At 42.6% G+C, this 24542-nt stretch overlaps 1 protein-coding gene across 4 annotated transcripts in view; it reads left to right on the forward strand.

Moving 5' to 3' along the window:
• NSD1 (nuclear receptor binding SET domain protein 1) overlaps positions 1-24542 on the forward strand; it is a 176466-nt gene that overhangs the window by 65861 nt on the left and 86063 nt on the right. For all 4 annotated transcript variants that reach the window (XM_025387635.1, XM_025387633.1, XM_025387634.1 and 1 more), the window contains 2 exons: positions 12005-12177; positions 17969-20525. In XM_025387635.1, coding sequence (XP_025243420.1) covers positions 12005-12177; positions 17969-20525 — 2730 coding nt within the window. The remainder of the gene's footprint in view (positions 1-12004; positions 12178-17968; positions 20526-24542) is intronic.

The following is a 24542-nucleotide window of genomic DNA, read 5'->3' on the forward strand; positions in this document are numbered from 1 at the left end:
TTGTTGTTGTTGTTTTGTTTTGAGACGGAATCTCGCTCTGTCACCTACACTGGAGTGCAGTGGCGCAATTTCGGCTCACTGCAACCTCTGCCTCCTGGGTTCAAGCGATTCTCCTCCTGCCTCAGACTCCAGAGTAGCTGGGATTACAGGTGTGTGCCACCACGCCCAGCTAATTTTTGTATTTTAGTAGAGACGGGGTTTCACCATGTTGACCAGGCTAGTCTCAAACTCCTGACCTCAAGTGAACCACTGGTCTTGGCCTCCCAAAGTGCTTGGATTACAGGCGTGAGCCAGCACACCTGGCTGATATTAATATATTTTTATATATATATAATGTTTTTTCGTGTAAATTATATTTTTATTTACATGACTAAATATATACTTCTTAGTCATCTTCCACATCTTTCCTTTATCACAGACAGAACACTGTATATTTTGCAGCTTGCCTTTTCCACTTTGTGGAGATTTTTTTCATATTTTTATTATTCGTTTATTTATTTATTTTTCTGAGACAGAATCTCATTCTGTTGCCTAGGCTGGAGTGTAATGACATAACCGCGCCTCACTGAAGCCTTGATCTCCAGGGCTCAAACAGTCATCTGACCTCAGCATCCTGAATAGCTGGAAGCACAGATGTGTGCCACCACACATGGCCTTTTTTTTTTTTTTTTTTTTTTGCGTGGAGATAGTGTCTGCATATAGTGCCCAGGCTGATCTTGAAAATCCTGAGCTTAATAAGGGATCCTCCCACCTTGGCCTTCCAGAGTACTGGGATTACATGTGTAAGTCACCATGCCTCTTTTTTTTTTTTTTTTAAAGGATGGTTTCTCCAAAGTAGAATTCCTGGATTTGATTTTATATTTTGAATAGTGAAGTGCCTAAAAACCTTTATAAATTTTAGTTTCTTGGCTGGCCGCAGTGGCTCACACCTGTAATTCCAGCACTTTGGGAGGCTAAGGCGGGCGGATCACCTGAGGTCAGGAGTTTGAGACCAGTCTGGCTAACATGGTGAAACCCTGTGTTTACTAAAAATATAAAAATTAGCCAGGTGTGTTGGCATCCTTCTATAATTCCAGCTACTGGGGAGGGTGAGGCAGAAGAATTGCTTGAGCCCGGGATGCGGAGGTTGCAAGTGATCCAAAATCACACCACTGCACACCAGCCTGGGCGACAGACCGAGACTCTGTCTCAAAAGAAAAAAATAGTGTGTTAAAAATTTGATACCTTGAGTAGGCACAGTGGCTCATGCCTATAATCCCAGCACTTTGGGAGCCCGAGGTGGGAGGATCACTTGAGCCCAGGAGTTTGAGACCAGCCTTGGCAACACAATGATACCCTTTCTCTTTAATTAAAAAAAATTGTTGATACCTTATCCTTAGTGACCTGTCTGGATATTTAAATTCTACTACTGGAAAACTATTTTAGTGCTCCTTTTCTAACCTCCCTGTCCTATGACTGCTGGTTTCTTACTCATTAGGGTGTATCTCTCTCTTCGTCTCTCTTTTGATTCAGGGTCTCGCTGTATTGCCCAGGCTGGAATGCAGTGGCGTGATCATGACTCATTGCAACCATAGCTTCCCAGGGTCAAGCAATCTTCCCTCCTATGCCTTCCAAGCAGCTGGGACTACAGGCACTCGCCACTATGCCTGGCTTAGTTTTTAATCTTTTTATAGAGACAGGGTTTTGCCTTGTTGCCCAGGCTGGTCTGAAACTCCTAGGCTCAAGCGATCTGCCCACCTGGGCCTCCCAAAATGCTTGAGATTACTGGAGGGAGCTACTGCACTCAGCCTATTTATAGTGTTTCTTATGCACACTAGTTAAGTCCATGCTATTTATTTGACAAATAGTAAATACCTTGTATAGATTGAGTACTGGGCTAGGTTTTAGGATCCGTTATTGGGCCATACATCAATACTGCTTGCTGTCATGAGAAATTAGAATCTAGTATAAGGGACAAGACACCAGAAAATAATCAAATGCATTATTACTTAACTGAGAAGTGTGTCCAAGGAATAATTTTGATGCCTGTTCAGTGATGTAACAGGGATAACTGACCTGGACTTTTCATCCAGTGGTGTTTGCTCATAAAGTTATCTCTGATCTGTTACTTGAGGGGATGAGTTGGGAGTTAACTAGGGAAGAGAGAAGAAGATGGTTCCAGGAACATCAATTAGTATGTGCCCCAGCCCTGAGAAATCTGCAGCTCTCAGAGTAATGGAGGGGTGGCACAGTATGAAGCTGCGAAGTAGGTATGGGACAAAATGTTCAGTGCCTTGTTGACTTTGTTAAAACTTTTTGTTATTTTTATCTCAGTAACAATGTATATAATTAAAAGGTATTTAGCAGGAACTGCCATGATCTGATCTGTTCATTTTAAAAATTCACTGTGGCTGGATTTTTGAACATGTGTTAGAGGGGGACCACAAATAAGTAAAAAGAGACGGTTAAAGAAGTCATTATTAGTATTATGGTGTGATGAAAATTGTGAATAGAAAATAAAAACAGATTAGGAGGTAAAATGCATGTGATGTAGTAATGCATTGGATAATGTTGAGTGAGGGAGAATGAAGTCCTGAGGCTTTCAGTTCTTAGGTTTCCGTATCACAGGATGACTCCCACGTTTTTAGTTTCATCACTGGATGGATGTGTAGATTGTCATTTACTGAGAGAACACTGGAGTATCTATAACTCAGAAAGGACATATTCTTGTTCATATTAGTTGGAGCCATGGGCAAGGCATGGGTGAGATTTTTTGGGACAGAAGATACTATGAGACAAAAGGTACGTTGAGGAACGCATCATTTGACATCTATATGGAAGAGACTGAGCTTGCCGAAAAAGAATGATGAAAAAGAATCAGATGAAACAGATGGAAGAGGAAAAGTAGTAGAATGTGACTAGAGTACAGTAGTATGTACTGGAGATATGTTCTAAGATTCTCAGTGGATGTGTGAAACTGGGTAGTACTGAATCCCATATATGTAATGTTTTTCCTGTACATACATACCTATTATAAGGTATCATTTATAAATTGGGCATTGTGGCCAGTTGTGGTGGCTAACGCCTGTAATCCTAGCACTTTGGGAAGCTGAGGCGGGCAGATTACTTGAGGTCAGGAGTTGAAAGCCAGCCTGGCCAACATGATGAAAACCCGTCTCTACTAAAAATTAGCTGGGCGTGGTGATGGACGCCTGTAATCCCACCTACTGGGGAGGCTGAGGCAGGAGGATTGCTTAAACTTGGGAGGTGGAGGTTGCAATGAGCCGAGATCATACCACTGCACTCCAACCTGGGCGATGGAGCAAGATTCCATCTAAAATAGTAAGAAGAAGAAGTAAATAAAAAATAAATTGGGAATTGTAAGAGATCAGTAACAACTAATAATAAAACAGAGGCCAGGCGTGGTGGCTCACGCCTGTAATCCCAGCAATTTGGGAGGCTGAGGCAGGTGGATCACAAGGTCAGGAGATTGAGACCATCCTGGCTAACATGGTGAAACCTCGTCTCTACTAAAAATACAAAAAATTAGTCGGGCGTGGTGGCAGGCACCTGTAGTACCAGCTACTAGGGAGGCTGAGGCAGGAGAATGGCGTGAACCTGGGAGGCAGAGCTTGCAGTGAGCCGTGATCGCGCCACTGCACTCCAGCCTGGACGAGAGTGCGAGACTCCGTCTCAAAAAAAAAAAAAAAAAAAAAAAAATTAAAAATAAAACAGGGTCGGGTGCAGTGGCTCACGCCTGTAATCCCAGCACTTTGGGAGGCCGAGGTGGACGGATCACAAGGTCAGGAGATCGCGACCATCCTGGCTAACATGGTGAAACCCCGTCTCTACTAAAAAAAAGTACAAAAAGTTAGCTGGGCGTGGTGGTGGGCGCCTGTAGTCCCAGCTACTTGGGAGGCTGAGGCAGGAGAATGGCGTGAACCCGGGAGGCGGAACTTGCAGTGTGCAGAGACCGTGTGCCACTGCACTCCAGCCTGGGCGGCAGAGCGAGACTCTGTCTCAAAAAAATAAATAAATAAAAATAAATAAATTAATTAAAAAAAAAACAGAACAATTATACTGTAATAAAAGTTATGGGAATCTGTCCCCTACCTTCAACCCCAATAGCTTATTGTACTGTATCACAGGTAATTGAAACCATCGAAAATGAAGTTGCACATGAGCTGGGACCACTCTAGTTTAAGAAGGACGATGTGATCAATTTTGCTGAGTGTTGCCTAGAGAGCAAATAAAATGTCCATTAGGGATAAGAACAATCTTTTTTATTGTTGTTGGTTTGATTGTAGAAGTTAGATTGGACTGATTTGAGGCAATGGAGACAGAGATAGAGAAGGGAGGATGCTGCAGGTATATAGGATTCTGAAGGATTTTTATTTTTATTTTTTTTGTTTTTTATTTTAATATTCTTATTTTTGAGAAAGAGTCTTGCTCTGTCACTCAGGCTGGAGTGCAGTGGCACAATTACAGCTCACTGCAAGTTCCATCTCCCGGGCTCCAGCGCTCCTTCCACCTCAGCCACCTGAGTAGCTGGGACTACAGGTGTGCACCACAACACTCGGCTAATTTTTGTATTTTTTGTAGATCTCCCTGTGATGCATGAACTGGTCTTGAACTTCTGGCCTTAAGTGATCCTCCCGCCTTGGCCTCCCAAAGTACTGAGATTACAGGTGTGAACCACTGTGCCTGGCCAACAATTTATTTTTGACTCTAGAGACAGGGAAGTTTCAAGATGAAGGTGCTAGCCAATTCAGATCCCAAGTGAGGGCTGTCTTCCTGACTTGTAGATAACCACCTTGTTGCTGTGTCCTTATTTGGCAGAGAGAGACAGTACTGACTCTCGCATCTTCTTATAAGAAGGCTAGTTGCATCATGAGGTCCTCTGCATCATGAGGAATCTATTACTAATCTAGTAATAGTATTTAGTATTCTTAGTATATTTAGTGTATAAAATTAGTAAATCTAATTACTCCAAAGGCCTCACCTATAAACACCAACATATGGGGGGTCAAGGCTTCAGAATAATGCATTTCAGGAGGACACAGATATTTAGTCTGTAATAATCCTTTTTCATCCGTCTGGAATGACAGTTTTATTAACTCTGAGTTTTAAATTGTCATCAGTAAACTGAATTCATATCCACAGTGATAGTCTTTATCCTGTCTTTAGGTTTATATACTCAACCCCATACTTGAAGTTTTCACCAGGATATCAATTTGAAAATACATTCATCACCCTAACATGGAACCCCATACTCTTTAGCTTCCTCTGTCTCCATCTTTCCCACACCCATACGTGTTTGCCTTAAGCAACCACTAATGTACTTTCTGTGGATTTGCATATTCTGGATATTTTGTATATAGTAGGTCCCCAATTTGAGTTAGAATTTTTTGACCTTACAATGGTGCGAAAGCGATACACATTAAATAGAAATGGTACTTCGAGTTACCTGTAGAACCATTCGGTTTTTCACTTTCAATGTAGTATTCAATAAATTATACAAGATACTCAGCAGTTAATTTTAAAATAGGCTTGATGTCAGAAATTTTGCACAACTGTAGACCAGTGTAAGTGTTCTGAGCATGTTTAGCGTAGGCTAGGTGTATTAAATACATTTCCTAATTATTCTTTTTTTTTTTTTTTTTAGAGTCAGGGTCTTGCTTTGTTGCTCAGGCTGGAGTGTAGTGGCACGATGTCAGCTCACTGCAGCCTCTGCCTCTTGGACTCATGTGATCCTCTCGCCTCAGCCCCCCAAGTAGCTGGAACTACAGGCAAGCGTCACCATGCCCAGCTAATTTTTAAAATTTTTTTTGCAGACAGGGTCTCCCTGTATTGCCCATGCTTGTCTTGAACTCCTGGGCTCAAACAGTCCTCCTGCCTTGGCCTCAGAAAGTGTTCAGATTATAGGCGTGAAGCCATTGCGTCTGGCCAGCCTTCATATTCAACTTAGTATTTTCAACTTATAATGGGTATGTCATGGAGCATCTGTGATTTGTTTATAATTTTTCCACAAATCTGTTGTGCTCCTCAACTTACAATTGGGATAGATTCCCACTAGGAATGCATTGGTTCTGATTTTTCCCATACCCCCATCATTGGTTATTTGAGTTTTAAAAAATAGACAAAGCATAAATTTAATTTTTTTGTTGTTGTTGTTGTTTTTTGAGATAGTATCCCATTCTGTTGCCCAGGCTGTGGCAGGATCTCAGCTCATTGCAACCTCTGCCTCCTGGGTTCAAGCAATTCTCCTGCCTCAACCTCTCGAGTAGCTGGGACTATAGGCCTGTGCCACCACACCTGGCTAATTTTTGTATTTTTAGTAGAGATGGGGTTTCACCATGTTGGCCAGGCCGTTCTTGAACTCCTGACCTTAAATGATCCTCCTGCCTCGGCCTCCCAAGGTGCTGTCCTGCCTCGGCCTCCCAAGGCACTGGGACTATAGGCCTGAGTCGCCTTACCTGGCCCAATGTTTTCATTGTTTCACATAGGCAGTTCAGTAGCATTAAGTATGTTAACATTGTTGTGTAGCCATTACCACTTCATCTCCAGACTGTTTCATCTCCCAAATTGAAACTCTGTACCCATTTACCAACATCACCCTAGCCCTTGGTAACCACTGTCTGTTCTGTTTTTTTTTTTTTCCTCTATAAATTTGACTATTTTAGATACCACATATAACTAGAATCAGACATTTGTCCTATTGACCCCTTACTTCACTTACCATAATGTTTTCTAGGTTCATCTGTGCTATAGTATGTTTCGGAATTTCTCTCTCTTAATTTTTTTTTTTTTTTTCTGAGACAGAGTCTCGCTCTGTTGCCCAGGCTGGAGTGCAGTGGCCGGATCTCAGCTCACTGCAAGCTCCGCCTCCCAGGTTCATGCCATTCTCCTGCCTCAGCCTCCGGAGTAGCTGGGACTACAGGCGCCCGCCACCTCGCCCAGCTGGTTTTTTGTATTTTTTTTTTAGTAGAGACGGGGTTTCACCCTGTTAGCCAGGATGGTCTTGATCTCCTGACCTCGTGATCCACCCATCTCGGCCTCCCAAAGTGCTGGGATTACAGGCTTGAGCCACCGCGCCCGGCCCTCTCTCTCTTAATTTTTTTAAAGGCTACATAATACTTCATTGTATTGTAAGTATCACATTTTGTTTTTCCATTCATCCATCAGAGAACATTTGGGTTGTTTCCTTTTGGCCATTCTGAACAATGTTTCTATAAACATTGTGTAAGTATCTGTTGTTTTTGTATTCTTTTTTTTTTTTTTTGGATGGAGTTTAACTCTTGTTGCTCAGGCTGGAGTGCAATGAGGCGCGATCTTGGCCCATTGCAACTTCTGTCTCCTAGTGATTCTCTTGCCTCAGTTGGGATTACAGGCACGTACCACCACGCCTGGCACTAATTTTTGTATTTTTAGTAGAGATGGGGTTTCGCCGTGTTGGCCAGGCTGGTCACGAACTCCTGACCTCAGGTGATCCACCTCCCAAAGTGCTGGGATTATAGGTATGAGCCACTGCGCCCAACCTAAGCATCTGTTTTTTTGTTCGTTTGTTTGTTTTTCTTTTGTTTTTTGGAGACAGAGTGTTGCTCTGTCTCCCAGGCTGGAGTGCAGTAGCAGGATCTCGGCTCACTGCAACCTCTGCCTCCTGGGTTCAAGCGATTCTTCTGCCTGATACTCCCAAGTAGCTGGGACTACAGGCGTGCGCCACCATGCCCGGCTAATTTTTGTATTTTTAGTAGAGACGGGGTTTCAACATATTGACCAGACTGGCTAATGATCTGTTTTATGTGACTTTTTTTTTTTTTTTTTTGATACAGAGTCTTGCTCTGTCGCCCAGGCTGAAGTGCAGTGGCACGATCTCAGCTCACTGCAAGCTCCGCCTCCTGGGTTTACGCCATTCTCCTGCCTCAGCCTCCTGAGTAGCTGGGACTACAGGCGCCCGCCACCACGCCCCGCTAATTTTTTGTATTTTTAGTAGAGACGGAGTTTCACCGTGTTAGCCAGGATGGTCTTGATCTCCTGACCTCATGATCCGCCCACCTCAGCCTCCTAAAGTGCTGGGATTACAGGTGTGAGCCACTGCGCCCGGCCTATGTGACTTTTTAGTTATTTAAGTCTTTTTCAATTGTGGGGTTTTTTTGTTTTTTTGTTTTTTTTTTGAGACAGAGTCTCGCTCTTCCTCAGATTGGAGTGCAGTGGCACGATCTTGGCTCACTGCAAGCTCTACCTCCTGGGTTCACGCCATTCTCCTGCCTCAGCCTCCCAAATAGCTGGTGGCGCCCGCCACCATGCCCGGCTAACGGGGTTTCACTGTGTTAACCAGGATGGTCTCAATCTCCTGATCTCGTGATCCGCCCGCCTCGGCCTCCAAAGTGCTGGGATTACAGGCGTGAGCTACTGTGCCTGGCCTTCACTTGTGTTTTTAAAAACATCTTTCAAATTTTGTTCATCTCATTGCCACTGCCTTAAAGTTCTAGTCATCTCAGGGCCACACTACTTTGGTGATGCTGGTCTATTGAGTCTTATTTCCTCTTATTGTATTGTTTATAGGTCAAGGATATTCATATTTCTAAGATGAAAAACTGAACCTTTTAAATGAGACTCCTCATTGCCTACAGGATAATGGCTAAAGGTTTTGGGGGGTGTGTGTGAGACAGAATTTCACTCTTGTTGCCCAGGCTAGAGTGCAATGGCGCGATCTCAGCTCACTGCAACCTCTGCCTCTCGGGTTCAAGCGATTCTCCTGCCTCAGCCTCCCAAGTAGCTGGGATTACAGGCGTGCACCACCACGCCTGGCTAATTTCTTGTATTTAGTAGAGACAGGGTTTCACCATGTTGGTCAAGCTGGTCTCGAACTCCTGACCTCAGGTGATCCACCTGCCTCAACCTCCTGAAGTGCTGGGATTACAGGTGTGAGCCACTGGGCCCGGCTAAAAGTCGAAGCTGCAATGGCTAAGGTCATAACATGCCACGCAAACTCTTACAAGTCTGGTTGCTGCCCAACCTTGATTAGTTTCCCTTTTCTTGCAGTTTATGATACAGTGTTCTGTAGTTTTGTTTTGTTTTATTCATTCATGCCTTTGAGGGTTCTATGCTCTCATACTATAATTCTATCTTTCATTCTATCTTTAAGTGTTTACTTTTTTGTTTGTTTGTTTGAGATGGAGTCTCACTCTGTTGACCAGGCTAGAGTGCAGTGGTGCGATCTCAGTTCACTACAAACCCTGCCTGCCGAGTTCAAGCGATTCTCATGCCTCAGTCTCTCTAGTAACTTGGATTGCAGGCATGTTGCACCACGCCTGGCTACTTTTTGTATTTTTAGTAGAGACAGAGTTTGACCATGTTGGCCAGGCCAGTCTCGAACTCCTGCCCTCAGGTGATCCGCCTGCCTCAGCCTCCCAAAGTGTTGGGTTTATAGACATGAGCCATCCCACCTGGCCAAACTGTTTACTTTAAAAGTTGTTCAGTCTGGTGTGGTGGCTCACACCTGTAAGTAATCCCAGCACTTTGGGAGGCCAAGGCGGGCGGATCACCTGAGGTCAGGAGTTTGACATCAGCCTAACCAACATGGAGAAACCCTGTCTTTACTAAAAATACAAAAAATTAGCCGGGCGTGGTGGCGCATGGCTGTGATTCTGGCTACTTGGGGGGTTGAGGCAGGAGAATCGCGTGAACCCGGGAGGCAGAGGTTGCAGTGAGCCAAGATCGTGCCATAGCACTCCAGACTGGGCAACAAGAGCGAAACTCTGTCTCAAAAAAAAAAAAAAAAATAAGTTATTCAAGTATTTCATTTGTCTCCTCCCACTTAATTTTTTTTTTTTTTTAAGAAATGAGTGTTTATTTTTGTAGTTGTCATGCCTTTTGTATTGTCATCTGTTTATATATGACTTACCCGTCAGACAGTGAGTTCTTTTTTCTCTTTCTCATGTTACTGGCACATCAGAAGTTCTTATCTGTTAATTGAATTTATTTATTTATTTATTTCTAAGACAAGGTCTTGCTGTACTGCCCAGGGTGGAGTGCAGTGGCGTGATCATGGCTCACTGTATTCTTGACTTTTTAGGATGAAGTGATCCTCCCTTCTCAGCCTCCCAAGAAGGTGGGACTACAGGCACATGCCACCATGCTCAGCTAATTTTTTAATTTTTAGTAGAGATAGGGTCTTGCTATGTTTCCCAGGCTGGTCTTGAACTCCTGGGCTCAAGCAATCCTCCCGCTTCTGCCTCCCAAAGTGTTGGGATTATAGGTGTGAGCCCCTGCACCTGGCCAATTCAATGTATTGATTCATGGGAGAGTGATTTATTTCTCAAATTGACTTTAAGAACCTCTATGTAGGTACACACATGTGTGTATTAACCAGTTCCAGTTCCTGTGGGTGATTTTTATTGAAGGATTTAATTCAGTAGGTGGGAAATAAGGAGTTCATTTTTTTTTTTTTGGAGTTTGTTTTTAAAATGAACGAGACAACACAAATTTTTTTTTTTTTTTTGAGACGGAGTCTCACTCTGTCGCCCAGGCTGGAGTGCAGTGGCCGGATCTCAGCTCACTGCAAGCTCCGCCTCCCGGGTTTACGCCATTCTCCTGCCTCAGCCTCCCGAGTAGCTGGGACTACAGGCGTCCACCACCTCGCCTGGCTAGTTTTTTGTATTTTTAGTAGAGACGGGGTTTCACCCTATTAGCCAGGATGGTCTCGATCTCCTGACTTCGTGATCCGCCCGCCTCGGCCTCCCAAAGTGCTGGGATTACAGGCTTGAGCCACCGCGCCCGGCCGACAACACAAAATTTAACTAAGTTTTAGTTTTATTATTAAGCTATGTTTTTATAGAAAAACTACCATGTGTACACTTTTGAAACCAGAAGTTACCGTTGACAGTTCAGTTTATAAATCCCTTCCTTCCTTTGTCTTTCTTTTTTCATTTTTCATTTTTCATTCTGAAGGAAGTAGTCATTCCATAATTCTTCCAAAGGTTATTTGGATTCTTTTCTGTGTTTTGAAACAAGATGTGGTTGTTACAAGGGAATTAGATGTGAGTTAAAGTGAATTTTCATATGAAATGATTTTTATTTCCTTTTATTAAAAGTGACAAATTGTTAAACATGTGTTGTCATCTCTTTCTTTTGTGACACTTTTTAATGTAATAGAAGTTGCTAATAAAATTGTAAATGTGTGGAAGATAACATATACTAGATGACTTTAATTATAATCCTTTCTATATAGGATTTATATTTTCATATTTTTAATTGTATGTATAGAACTTTAGACAACCAAGAAATTATAGGCTAAACTGGATTTATTTTTGGTTTTATTACTGGTAGGCTTTCCTTTTTCTTTTAAAATTTCCCTAATTTGAAATACCATATTTGACTTTCTTTGCAAAACCAGTGTTTGACCATGCACTTGTTCTCTCTGAAGTTATTAAACTTACTATATCTAAAATATCAAAGCCATACATTATTTTGGGGGTGTGGTTGTGGGGAGGAATCCATGCAAAGCACCTTGTGTGGTGCTTGTCTATGAGTAACTACACTATAAATGTTAACAGATCATACATGTTGCTTTGCTGAAACATTTCTTCCTCTTTTTATTTTAGCCTAGTGTTTTTCATGTTTTCTTGTTGTTGTTGTTGTTTTTTGATATTTTTGTTGCTGTGGGCTTATCACATGTCTTCTGTATTTTTGGAACAATGAAATTATAGACTGATAGTGAAAGAGACTTACCTGTCTACTGTCTTGATTTCTTCTTTGTAGTTAATCTACATTTAACTGGTTTTGAAGCTATACGACATCATCAGACTAGACTACTGATTCTTTCATAACCTCCTGTGTATTTTCTTGCAACACATATAGAATACTTAAAATTTTCCTTGAGTATGATCTACTCCAGATTATCTAGTTCAGTGGGCATGTTAGTTGTTTCCAAACAGTCTTCTCTGGCAGCAATGATGTGGCTATTGTCTTAATTATGAGAAGTAATTTCTTTGATTAATGATTCTGGTTCTCTTACCCTTAGTTTCCAACCGGAGGCCCTATCGGCAGTACTACGTGGAGGCTTTTGGAGATCCTTCTGAGAGAGCCTGGGTGGCTGGAAAAGCAATCGTCATGTTTGAAGGCAGGCATCAATTCGAAGAGCTACCTGTCCTTAGGAGAAGAGGGAAACAGAAAGAAAAAGGATATAGGCATAAGGTAGGAAAAGAAAAAGGCTTTTTATTGAGTGACAGAAGCAAGTAAGAAAAAGAAAGAAAATAACCTTTTATTTATTTTCGAGACAGAGCCTTGCTCTGTTTCCCAGGTTGGGGTGCAGTGGCGCAATCTTTGCTCACTGCAACCTCTGCCTCCCAGATTCAAGTGATTCTTGTGCTTCAGCCTCTTGAGTAGCTGGGATTATAAGCGAGCACCACCACGCCTGGCTAACTTTTGTATTTTTATTAGAGGCAGGATTTTGCCATGTTGGCCAGGTTGGTTTTGAACTCCTGAGCTCAAGCAGCCTGCCTGCCTTAGCCTCCCAAAGTGCTGGGATTACAGGTGTGAGCCACCGCACCTGGCCCGGCCTTTTAAAAATAATTATCGACTTGACAGTTACCAAAGAGGAGGCAAGGAAAAAGCGTTATATTTTTGAAATGTAAGTTATTTCCTTTGGTAGTAGAATATCTGTGAGAAAATAGCTAGGGAGCAGATACAGTGGGCTGAGGCTAGCTTGTGACATATTTATACTCAATTTTTTAATAAATTATTTTAGTTGTCTTTACTGTTGTCACTCAGAGTAGTGAAAATTATGACATAGCATGACCATTCTTTTGTTATATTTTATGCATGAAGAAAGTGATCATTAAAATGAAATATTCTGCTTCTTGCCCCTTGGACTAATTATTTCTATTAATGAGAATAATACAGTTTTTTGTTTGTTTGTTTTTGGAGACAGAGTCTCACTCGGTCACCTAGGCTGAAGTGCAGTGGCATGCTCTTGGCTCACTGCAACTTCCGGCTCCCAGGTTTGAGCCATTCTTGTGCCTTAGCCTCCTGAGTAGCTGGGATTACAGGTGCCCGCCACCACGCCCTGCTAATTTTTGTATTTTTAGTAGAGACAGGCTTTTGCCATATTGGCCAGGCTGGTCCTGAACTCCTGACCTCAAGTGATCAACTCGCCTCAGCCTTCCAAAGTGCTGGGATTATAGGCGTGAGCCACTGTGTCCACCGAGAACAATAAGGTTTTTAATAATTTTCTTTTTTATGTTTGTCAGTGCTTAAGTCTAAAGTTTCTACTCTAATTATATTTCAACCATCAGTATTGTGGCTTTTTTTCTTTTGCTTGATGTTTTATGTTAAATTTGGCTTAGAAAAATACAAGCTTATTTTAATACTCTTTTTTTCCTCCAGTTTTTTTATTGTGTTAAAATATATATAGTATAAAAATTACTATCTTAAACACTTTTAAATGTACAGTTAATGGTTTTAAATACATTCATAATGGTGTGCAAACATCTCATAATTATTTTCATCTTATAAATTTGAAACTCTTTAACCTGTTAAACAGTAATTCCCCATTTGTCCTTCTCCCATCCCCTGTCACCACCATTCTACTGTTTGTCTCTAAGATTTGATAGTCTTTTATATTCAATTCTAGAAGGAGAAATAATAGTTCTTAGTTTGGTGTTTTATACTCCCCTGCGTCTAAATACTTTTATTTATTATTATTAGTCTTCGATGCGGGGTTCTCTCTATGTTGTTCATGCTAGACTGCTGTGGCACAGTCATCTTTTACTGCAGCAGTGACCTCCCAGGCTCGAGCCATTCTCCTGCCTCAGTCTCCCGGGTAGCTGGGACTACAGATATGTACAACTACAGTGGCTAATTTTTATTTTTATTTATTTATTTATTTATTTATTTATTTATGAGACGGAGTCTCGCTCTGTCTCCCAGGCTGGAGTGCAGTGGCGTGATCTCTACTCACTGCAAGCTCCGCCTCCCGGGTTCACGCCATTCTCCTGCCTCAGCCTCCCGAGTAGCTGGGACTACAGGCGCCTGCCACCATGCCCGGCTAATTTTTAAAGTATTTTTAGTAGAGACGGGGTTTCACCACGTCAGCCAGGATGATCTCGATCTCCTGATCTCATGATCCACCCGTCTTGGCCTCCCAAAGTGGTGGAATTACAGGCGTGAGCCACTGCACCCGGCCTATTATTAATTTTTAAACAGAGTCTTGCTCTGTCACCCAGGCCAGACTACACTGGTACAATCTTGGCTCACTGCAACCTCTGCCTCCTGGGTTCGAGCGATTCTTATGCCTCAGCCTCCCAAATAGTTGGGGATTACAAGTGTATGCCACCACACGTGGCTAATTTTTGTATTTTTAGCAGAGACGGGATTTTACCATGTTGGCCAGGCTGGTCTTGAACTCCTGGATTTAATCCTCTCATGTTGGTTTCCCAAAGTGATGGGATTACAGGCATGAGATACCATGCTGGCAATACTTGTAGACTATTTTTAAAAATCATAATTAGGATAATTTAGAGTTCATATTCAGGGTCTGCCACTTAAGACTTGAGTTCTCAAAGACTTGGTGTCTTCATGTCTAAAGCTAGTACAATAACTTACACCTTATAGAACTGTTGTAAACATTAGAAATAAGTATAAAATATTTAATATGACATACGATTGATGCTTTAGAAACAATTAGTATGTGTTGTTAGGATGAAAGAGGTTAATGGCTTCCTTTCAGATATTTCAGCTGGTTGCTGATGGGGATGTATCAGTTTTTTTGTTAAGTCTGTAGGTATGTAGAGTTACCAATCTTTTCAGAGGTGTTTATTGGGACTTTCAGGTTCTGGAAAATTGATTTACTCTGGTCTCAATCATGAACATTAGTGGATATGTGTTTCTGTGTTTAAAAATTTTAAAAAAAAAATTATATATATATATATACACACACACACACACACACCAAATTGTCGGTTTGATCCTTTCTTTGTAAGAGAAGGCTACTCCTCTAATTACCCTAATTTTTTTTTTTTTTTTTTTTTTTTTGAGATGGAGTCTTACTCTATTGCCCCGGCTGGAATGCAGTGGCATGATTTTGGCTCACTACAACCTCTGCCTCCTGGGTTCAACCAATTCTCCTGCTTCAGCCTCCCAAGTAGCTGAGATTACAGGCGTGCATCACCATGCCCTGCTAATTTTTGTATTTTTATTTTTATTTATTTATTTATTTATTTATTTATTTTGAGACGGAGTCTCGTGCTGTGTCACCCAGGCTGGAGTGCAGTGGCGCGATCTCGGCTCACTGCAAGCTCCGCCTCCCAGGTTCACGCCATTCTCCTGCCTCAGCCTCCGAGTAGCTGGGACTACAGGCGCCCGCCACCACGCCCGGCTAGTTTTTTGTATTTTTAGTAGAGACGGGGTTTCACCATGTTAGCCAGGATGGTCTCGATCTCCTGACCTCGTGATCCACCCGCCTCGGCCTCCCAAAGTGCTGGGATTACAGGCTTGAGCCACCGCGCCCGGCCTTAATTTTTGTATTTTTAGTAGAGACAGGGTTTCACCATGTTGGCCAGGCTGGTCTCAACCTCCTAACCTCAGGTGACCACCCCTCGCCCCCCTGCCCCAACTTTGGCCTTTCAGAGTGCTGGGATTACAGACGTGAGCCACTGTGCCCAGCCGCGTTACCCTCATTATTTTTATTTATTTATTTATTTAGAGACAGAGCCTCACTCTGTTGTCCAGGCTGGAGAGCAGTGGCATGATCTCAGCTCACTGCAAGCTCTGCCTCCCAGGTTCATGCCATTCTCCTGCCTCAGCCTCCCGAGTAGCTGGTACTACAGGTGTCCGCCACCATGCCTGGCTAATTTTTTATTTTTTAGTATAGACGGGGTTTCACTGTGTTAGCCAGGATGGTCTCGATCTCCTGACCTTGTGATCTGCCTGCCTCAGCCTCCCAAAGTGCTGGGATTACAGACGTGAGCCACTGCACCCAGCCTATTTATTTATTTATTTACTTATTTATTTATTTAGGAGAGGGGGTCTCCCTGTGTTTCCCAGCTGGACTGAAGGCATCCTCTTGCCATAGCCTCCCAGAGTGCTGGGATTAAAGGTGTGAGCCACTTCTCCCAGGCTTTTATTTATTTATTTTATTTTTTTAAATTTGAGACAGGATCTTGCTCTGTCATCCAGGCTGGAGTGCAGTGGCACGATTTTGGCTCACTGCAACCTTCACCTCCTGGGCCCAAGTGATCCTCCTACCTCAGCCTACTGAGTAGGTGGGACCATATGCATGCACCATGTCCCGCTAGTTTGTGTGTGTGTGTCTGTGTGTGTGTGTGTGTATTTTTAGTAGAGACAGGGTCTCGTTGTGTTACCCAGGTTGGTCTTGAACTCCAGAGCTCATGTAATCCACCTGCCTCAGCCTCTTAAAGTCCTGGGAGTACAGCTGTGAGCCACCGTCCCCAGCAATGACCTTAATGTTTACTTGCTCTGCAGAACATCCCCTTCACAAATATTAAAGTATTTGTGAACACTATGTGGTAGTTAGAATCTTGACTAACGCCTATTGTGTGGACGTAAGGAAGAAAAGAAGAGTATGAAAAATTAGCTGTATTTCAGAGTCTCAATATTTTCACGCTGTGAGGTATGAAGAAAAGATAATGCAGTACCCATGTGTCATCAGTGTCATCACTCTGGATTACATGAGGAAGCCTAGGAGACGGGTTGGTTATAATCCAGGTTATATTTAACATTTATAGTCGATGATTGATTAGCCAGGTGGCTAGTGATAACTAGAATTTCAAATTTCAAGTCACGTAAGGAGGTGGATCAAACCTGCTGATTCCTCTCATCCTGTTTTTTCTATATTCATCTTCTTTAACCTTTTGCTTTCTTTTCTTTTTTTTTTCTTGCTTTTTCTTTTTTCTTTTTGAGACGGAGTCTTGCTCTGTCACCCAGGCTGGAGTACAGTGGCATGATCTCAGCTCACTACAACCTCCACCTACTGGGTACAAATGATTCTCGTGTCTTAGCCTCCCTACTTTCTTTTGGATGCAACTGAACATATGTTTGGCCTTCATATTTGTTAATTAATTAGTTAATTAATTTTTTGAGATGAAGTCTTGCTCTGTTGCCCATGCTGGAGTGCAATGGTGTGACCTCCAACTCCCGGGTGCTAGTGATTCTCCTGCCTCAGCCTCCACAGTAGCTGGGAGTATAGGTGTCTGCCACCACATCTGGCTAAATTTTTTATTTTTAGTAGAGATGGGGTTTGGCAACATTGGCCAGGCTTGTCTTGAACTCCTGACCTCAGGTGATCCGTCCTCCTCAGCCTCCGAAAATACTGGGATTACAGGCGTAAGCCACATACCCAGCCGAGTATTCTTTAATTTAGAAATGTAATGTTACCAGTTTTAGTCTGTGTTCTCCTTTGTGCTTATAAATGCAGGGAGGGTAGACTGTTTTGTGAGATCAGTTCTTACTCTAATGACATAATCTTATTAGTAGAAGTATTATTGAGGAAGCTTCATTAGGATGATTCAGATGCTGCTTGAGCTCAGGTGCTAACTACCTGGCTAGTTCCATAAAAGTAGGAGGCCCGACAGGTTTGGAAAAGCTTCTGATTTCAGGCCAGGCATGGTGGCTCATACCTGTAATCCCAGCACTCTGGGAGGCTGAGGTGAGCAGATCACTTCAGGTCAGGAGTTTGAGACCAGCCTGGCCAACATGGTGAAACCCCGACTGTACTGAAACTACAAAAGATTAGCTGGGTGTGGTGGCGGGAGCCTTAATTCCAGCTACTTGAGAGGCTGAGGCAGGAAAATCACTTGAACCTGGGAAGCAGAGGTTGCGGTGAGTGAAGATTGTGCCACTGCACTCCAGCCTGGGTGACAGAGCAAGACTCTGTCTCAAAAAAAAAAAAAAAGCTTCTGATTTCATCTCCCTTTCCCCCACCCATTTCTTTGATAAGTGATAATTCTTTTTCTCCTTTAAATTTAAGGTTCCTCAGAAAATTTTGAGTAAATGGGAAGCCAGTGTTGGACTTGCAGAACAGTATGATGTTCCCAAGGGGTCAAAGAACCGAAAATGTATTCCTGGTTCAATCAAGTTGGACAGTGAGGAAGATATGCCGTTCGAGGACTGCACAAATGATCCTGAGTCAGAACATGACCTGTTGCTTAATGGCTGCTTGAAATCACTGGCTTTTGATTCTGAACATTCTGCAGATGAGAAGGAAAAGCCTTGTGCTAAATCTCGAGCCAGAAAGAGCTCTGATAATCCAAAAAGGACTAGTGTGAAAAAGGGCCACATACAATTTGAAGCACATAAAGATGAACGGAGGGGAAAGATTCCAGAGAACCTTGGCCTAAACTTTATCTCTGGGGATATATCTGACACACAGGCCTCTAATGAACTTTCCAGGATAGCAAATAGCCTCACAGGGTCCAACACTGCCCCAGGAAGTTTTCTGTTTTCTTCCTGTGGAAAAAACACTGCAAAGAAAGAATTTGAGACTTCAAATGGTGACGCTTTATTGGGCTTACCTGAGGGTGCTTTGATCTCCAAGTGTTCTCGAGAGAAGAATAAACCCCAACGAAGTTTGGTGTGTGGTTCAAAAGTGAAGCTCTGCTATATTGGAGCAGGTGATGAGGAAAAGCGAAGTGATTCCATTAGTATCTGTACCACTTCTGATGATGGAAGCAGTGACCTGGATCCCATAGAACACAGCTCAGAGTCTGATAACAGTGTCCTTGAAATTACAGATGCTTTTGATAGAACAGAGAACATGTTATCTATGCAGAAAAATGAAAAGATAAAGTATTCTAGGTTTGCTGCCACAAACACTAGGGTAAAAGCAAAACAGAAGCCTCTCATTAGTAACTCACATACAGACCACTTAATGGGTTGTACTAAGAGTGCAGAACCTGGAACTGAGACGTCTCAGGTTAATCTCTCTGACCTGAAGGCATCTACTCTTGTTCACAAACCCCGATCAGATTTTACAAGTGACGATCTCTCTCCAAAATTCAACATGTCATCAAGCATATCCAGTGAGAACTCACTAATAAAGGGTGGGGCAGTGAATCAAGCTCTATTACATTCGAAAAGCAAACAGCCCAAGTTCCGAAGTATAAAGTGCAAACACAAAGAAAATCCAGTTATGGTAGAACCCCCAGTTACAAATGATGAGTACAGTTTGAAATGCTGCTCTTCTGATACCAAAGGCTCTCCTTTGGCCAGCATTTCTAAAAGTGGGAAAGTGGATGGTCTAAAACTACTGAACAATATGCATGAGAAAACCAGGGATTCAAGTGACATAGAAACTGCAGTGGTGAAACATGTTTTATCCGAGTTGAAGGAACTCTCTTACAGATCCTTAGGTGAGGATGTCAGTGACTCTGGAACATCAAAGCCATCAAAACCATTACTTTTCTCTTCTCCTAGTCAGAATCACATACCTATTGAACCAGACTACAAATTCAGTACATTGCTAATGATGTTGAAAGATATGCATGATAGTAAGACAAAGGAGCAGCGGTTGATGACTGCTCAAAACCTGGTCTCTTACCGGAGTCCTGGTCGTGGGGACTGTTCTACTAATAGTCCTGTAGGAGTCTCTAAGGTTTTGGTTTCAGGAGGCTCCACACACAATTCAGAGAAAAAGGGAGATGGCACTCAGAACTCCGCCAATCTTAGCCCTAGTGGAGGTGACTCTGCATTGTCTGGGGAATTGTCTGCTTCGCTACCTGGCTTAGTGTCCGACAAAAGAGATCTCCCTGCTTCTGGTAAAAGTCGTTCAAACTGTGTTACTAGGCGCAACTGTGGAAGATCAAAGCCTTCATCCAAATTGCGAGATGCTTTTTCAGCCCAAGTGGTAAAGAACACAGTGAATCGTAAAGCATTAAAGACCGAGCGCAAAAGAAAACTGAATCAGCTTTCAAGTGTGACTCTTGATGCTGCACTGCAGGGAGACCGAGAACATGGAGGTTCATTGAGAGGTGGGGCAGAAGATCCTAGTAAAGAGGAACCCCTTCAGATAATGGGCCACTTAACAAGTGAAGATGGTGATCATTTTTCTGATGTGCATTTTGATAACAAGGTTAAGCAATCTGATCCTGGTAAAATTTCTGAAAAAGGACCCTCTTTTGAAAACGGAAAAGGCCCAGAGCTGGACTCTGTAATGAACAGTGAGAATGATGAACTCAATGGTGTAAATCAAGTGGTGCCTAAAAAGCGGTGGCAGCGTTTAAACCAAAGGCGCACTAAACCTCGTAAGCGCATGAACAGATTTAAAGAGAAAGAAAACTCTGAGTGTGCCTTTGGGGCCTTACTTCCTAGTGACCCTGTGCAGGAGGGGCGGGATGAGTTTCCAGAGCATAGAACTTCTTCAGCAAGCATACTTGAGGAACCACTGACAGATCAAAAGCATGCTGATTGCTTAGATTCAGTTGGGCCACGGTTAAATGTTTGTGATAAATCCAGTGCCAGCATTGGTGACATGGAAAAGGAGCCAGGAATTCCCAGTTTGACACCACAGGCTGAGCTCCCTGAACCAGGTAAGGACATCTAAATGTGATAAAAAGAAATTGGAGAAAGTGCTGATAAACATTGCCCTTCTGAAATTGGTCTGTTGTAATGATAAAGTGAAGTATAAACTGGGGGGCAAGAATCATCACTTTAATGAAGAAGGAGTTTTATGTAGAAAGGTCTGAATTTTGAAGATGAGATTTCCATATGTATTCAAAAGTTAAGCTTTACCAGAAGCCTTTTCCCCAACCTTTTCAAGTAAATCTCTATTATGTTTTTCTTTCTCTTTCTTTTCTTTTCTTTTTTCTTTTCTTCTTTTTCTTTCTTTCTTTCTCTCTTTCTCTTTCTCTCTCTCTCTCTCTGTCTCTTTCTGTCTTTCCCTCTCTCTCTCTCTTTTTTTTTTTTTTTTTAATTTTTTTTCTTTTGAGACTGGGTCTTACTGTATTGCCCAGGCTGGTCTCAAACTCCTGAGTTCACGCCATCCGCCAGCCTCTGCTTCCTAAAGTGCTGGAATTACAGGCATGAGCCACCATGCCTGACCTCTTCCCCATTTCTTACCTTTTAAAATCTCCAAGCTTTTTGGGACTCAGTATGTAATTGCAAGTAATTGAGAGGCTCCTAGGATTTAAATCCAGTTGTTAGGTTGTAGAAAGCAAATAGGCTCTATCGGATGGTAGGGTTTTTTTTTTTCCTTTTTCTTTTCTTTAGGCATCCTCCACCATACCTGGTAATTTCTGTATTTTTAGTAGAGATGAGGGTTCACCACATTGGCCAGGCTGGTCTTGAACTCCTGAACTCAAGTGATCCGCCCGCCAAAAGTGCTGGGATTATAGGCATGAGCCACCGCGTCTGGCTGGATGTTAGGTTTTCTTTGACCACTACCTAAGATAGGTCCTTCTGTTGTGTGGACAATTCAATGAAGCATATGTGCTTTTGAAAAAACTGCCAAGTATTCTACAGTACTTATTTGAAGGTCTTAGGTGTCTTAAATCCCTATTGGAATGAGGATTATGAACAAATAAAAATACCAGAAGTACCCAAGTGTTGTACCTAGCGGCAGATGGAAAACAGAAATCTTTTAAGATATTAACGTCACACAATATAGTTGAGGATAAAGCAGTGTGTGTATATATGTATATACAAATATATTTTTTCTTTACAGCAATATCCGTTAACATAAGATTCTTGAAATTGTGTATCATAATAGAATTTTTTCTAACAGCTTTATTGAAAATACAGTTCTCATATCATAAAATTCACCTTTTAACGTTTTTAATTGAGTGGTTTGTAGTATAGTCACAGAGTTGTGCAACAATCAGTGCAATCAATTATGGAATATTTGCATCATCCCAGACAGAAGCACTGAACTCTTATCAATCTGCCTTCAGTTTTTACCTATCTGTAGATTTGTCTGTTGTGTACATTTCATAGAAATGGAATCATACAATATGTGCTTCTTTTGGGTCTGGTTTCCCTTACTTAGTTTAATGTTTTCTGGTTCATCCCTCTTGTAGTAGGTATCAGTTCTTCTGTTTTTTTTTCTAAAATTATGGTTAAAAAGCATGTAACCTAAACATACCTTCTTTTTTTTGTTTTTGTTTTTTTTTTGAGACAGGGTCTGATTCTGTTGCCCAGGCTAGAGTGAAATTTACTCTTTTAACTGTGTTTACGGCCAGGTGCGGTGGCTCACACCTGTAATCCCAGCACTGGGAGGCAAGGCTGATGGATCACCTGAGGTCAGGAGTTTAAGACCAGCCTGGCCAACATGGCAAAACCCCATCTCTACTAAAAATAGAAAAATTAGCTGGGCGTGGTGACGCGCTCCTGTAATCCCAGCCACTCGGGAGGCTGAGGTAGGAGAATCACTTGAATTGGAATGGAAGTTGCAGTGGAAGTTGAGATGGAAGTTGCAGTGAACTGGGATTGCACCACTGCACTCCAATCTGGGAGACAGAGCGAGACTCCATTTCAAAATAAACAAAAAATCAGTATTTAAGTGTGTATTATAGTGTCATGAATCATGTACCATGTACAACAGCAGATCTCCAGAACGTTTTCATTTTGCTTGACTGAGACTCTATACCCGTTGAACAACAACTCCTGATTTTCTCCTCTGTTCAGTCCATGACAACTAACATTCTTTCTGCTTCTGTGAATTTCATTACTTTAGATATCTCATGTAAGTGGAGTCATGCAGTATTTGTTGTTTTGTGATAGGCTTATTTCACTTAGCATAATGTTCTCAAGGTTCATCCATGTTGTAGCACATGACGGGATCACCTTTTTTTTTTTTTTTTTAAAGACAGAGTCTCACTCTGTCGCCCATGCTGGAGTGCAGTGGTGTGATCTCAGCTCACTGCAGCCTCTGCCTCGTGGGTTCAAGCGATTCTCCTGCCTCAGCCTCCTGAGTAGCTGGGACTACAGGCACATGCCACAACACCCGGTTAATTTGTTTTGTATTTTTAGTAGAGACAGGGTGTCACCATGTTCCCCAGGATGGTCTCGATCTCCTGACCTCGTGATCCACCCGCCTTGGCCTCCCAAAGTGCTGGGATTATAGGCATGAGCCACCATGCCCTGCCGATAACCTTCTTTTACTTCTGAATAATATTCCAACATACTTTTTCTTTTTCATACAAAAGCATCTTTTCTTTATCAATTCATTGCTTGTTGGACATTTTGGTTGCTTCCATATCTTGACTATTGTGAATAATGCTACAGTGAACATGGATATGCAGGTATCTCCTCGAGATCTGGTTTTCTTTCTTTTTTTTCTTTGTTTTTGGAGATGGAGTTTCACTCTTGTTGCCCAGGCTGGAGTGCAATGGCACAATCTCAGCTCACTGTAACCTCTGCCTCCTGGCCTCAAGCAATTCTGCCTCAGCCTTTCAAGTAGCTGGGATTAAAGGCATACGCCACCACACATGGCTAATTTTGTATTTTTAGTGGAGACGGGGTTTCACCACGTTGGCCAGGCTGGTCTCGAATTCCTGACCTCAGGTGATCTGCCCACCTCGGGCTCCCAAAGTGCTGGGTTTACAGGCATGAGCAACTGCACCCAGTGGTTTTCAATTCTTTTGGATAAATACCTAGAATGGCATTGGTGGAACATAGGGGAATTCTACTTTTATTTATTTATTTATTTTGAGACAAGGGTCTCGCTCTGTCACCCAGGCTGGAGTATACTGATGTGATCTCAACTCAATGCAACCTCTGCCTCCTGGGTTCAAGCAATTCTTGTGCCTCAGCCTCCCAAGTAGCTGGGATTACAGTGGTTTTGCCATGTTGGCCAGGCTGGTCTCAAATTCCTGACCTTAAGTGATTCTCCTGCTTCGGCCTCCCAAAGTGTTGGGATTATAGGTGTGAGCCACTGCACCTGGCCTACTTCTAATTTGATGAACCTCTATAGTGTTTTGCATAATTGCTGCATCATATTATAAGTCCTTTGCCCATATACTTTTTTTTTTTTTTTTTTTTGAGATGGAGTCTTGCTCTGTCGCCCAGGCTGGAGTGCAGTGGCGTGATCTGGGCTCACTGCAAGCTCTGCCTCCCAGGTTCATGCCATTCTCCTGCCTCAGCCTCCTGAGTAGCAGGGACTGCAGGTGCCCACCACTGCACCTGGCTAATTTTTTTTTGTATTTTTAGTAGAGATGGGGTTTCACCATGTTAGCCAGGATGGTCTCGAACTCCTGACCTCATGATCCGCCCACCTCGGCCTCCCAAAGTGCTGGGATTAAAGGCGTGAGCCACTGCGCCCGGCCTACATATGTTTTTAATGATACTGGGTCTCTTTGTCACCCGGGCTGGAATACAGTGGTGCAGTTGTAGCTCACTGCAGCCTCGAACTCCTGGGCTCAAGCAATCCTTCTATCTCAACATCCTGAGTAGCTGGGAGTACAGGTACATGCCACCACACTTGTCTAATTTTTGTGTTTTTTTTTGTAGAGACACGTTTCTGGCTATGCTGCCCAGGCTGGTCTTCAACTACTGGGCTCAAATGATGCTCCTGCTTTGGCCTCCCAAAATGCTGGGATTCCAGACATGAG

Source organism: Theropithecus gelada, chromosome 6, assembly GCF_003255815.1.
Source record: "Theropithecus gelada isolate Dixy chromosome 6, Tgel_1.0, whole genome shotgun sequence".
Lineage (NCBI taxonomy): Eukaryota > Metazoa > Chordata > Mammalia > Primates > Cercopithecidae > Theropithecus > Theropithecus gelada.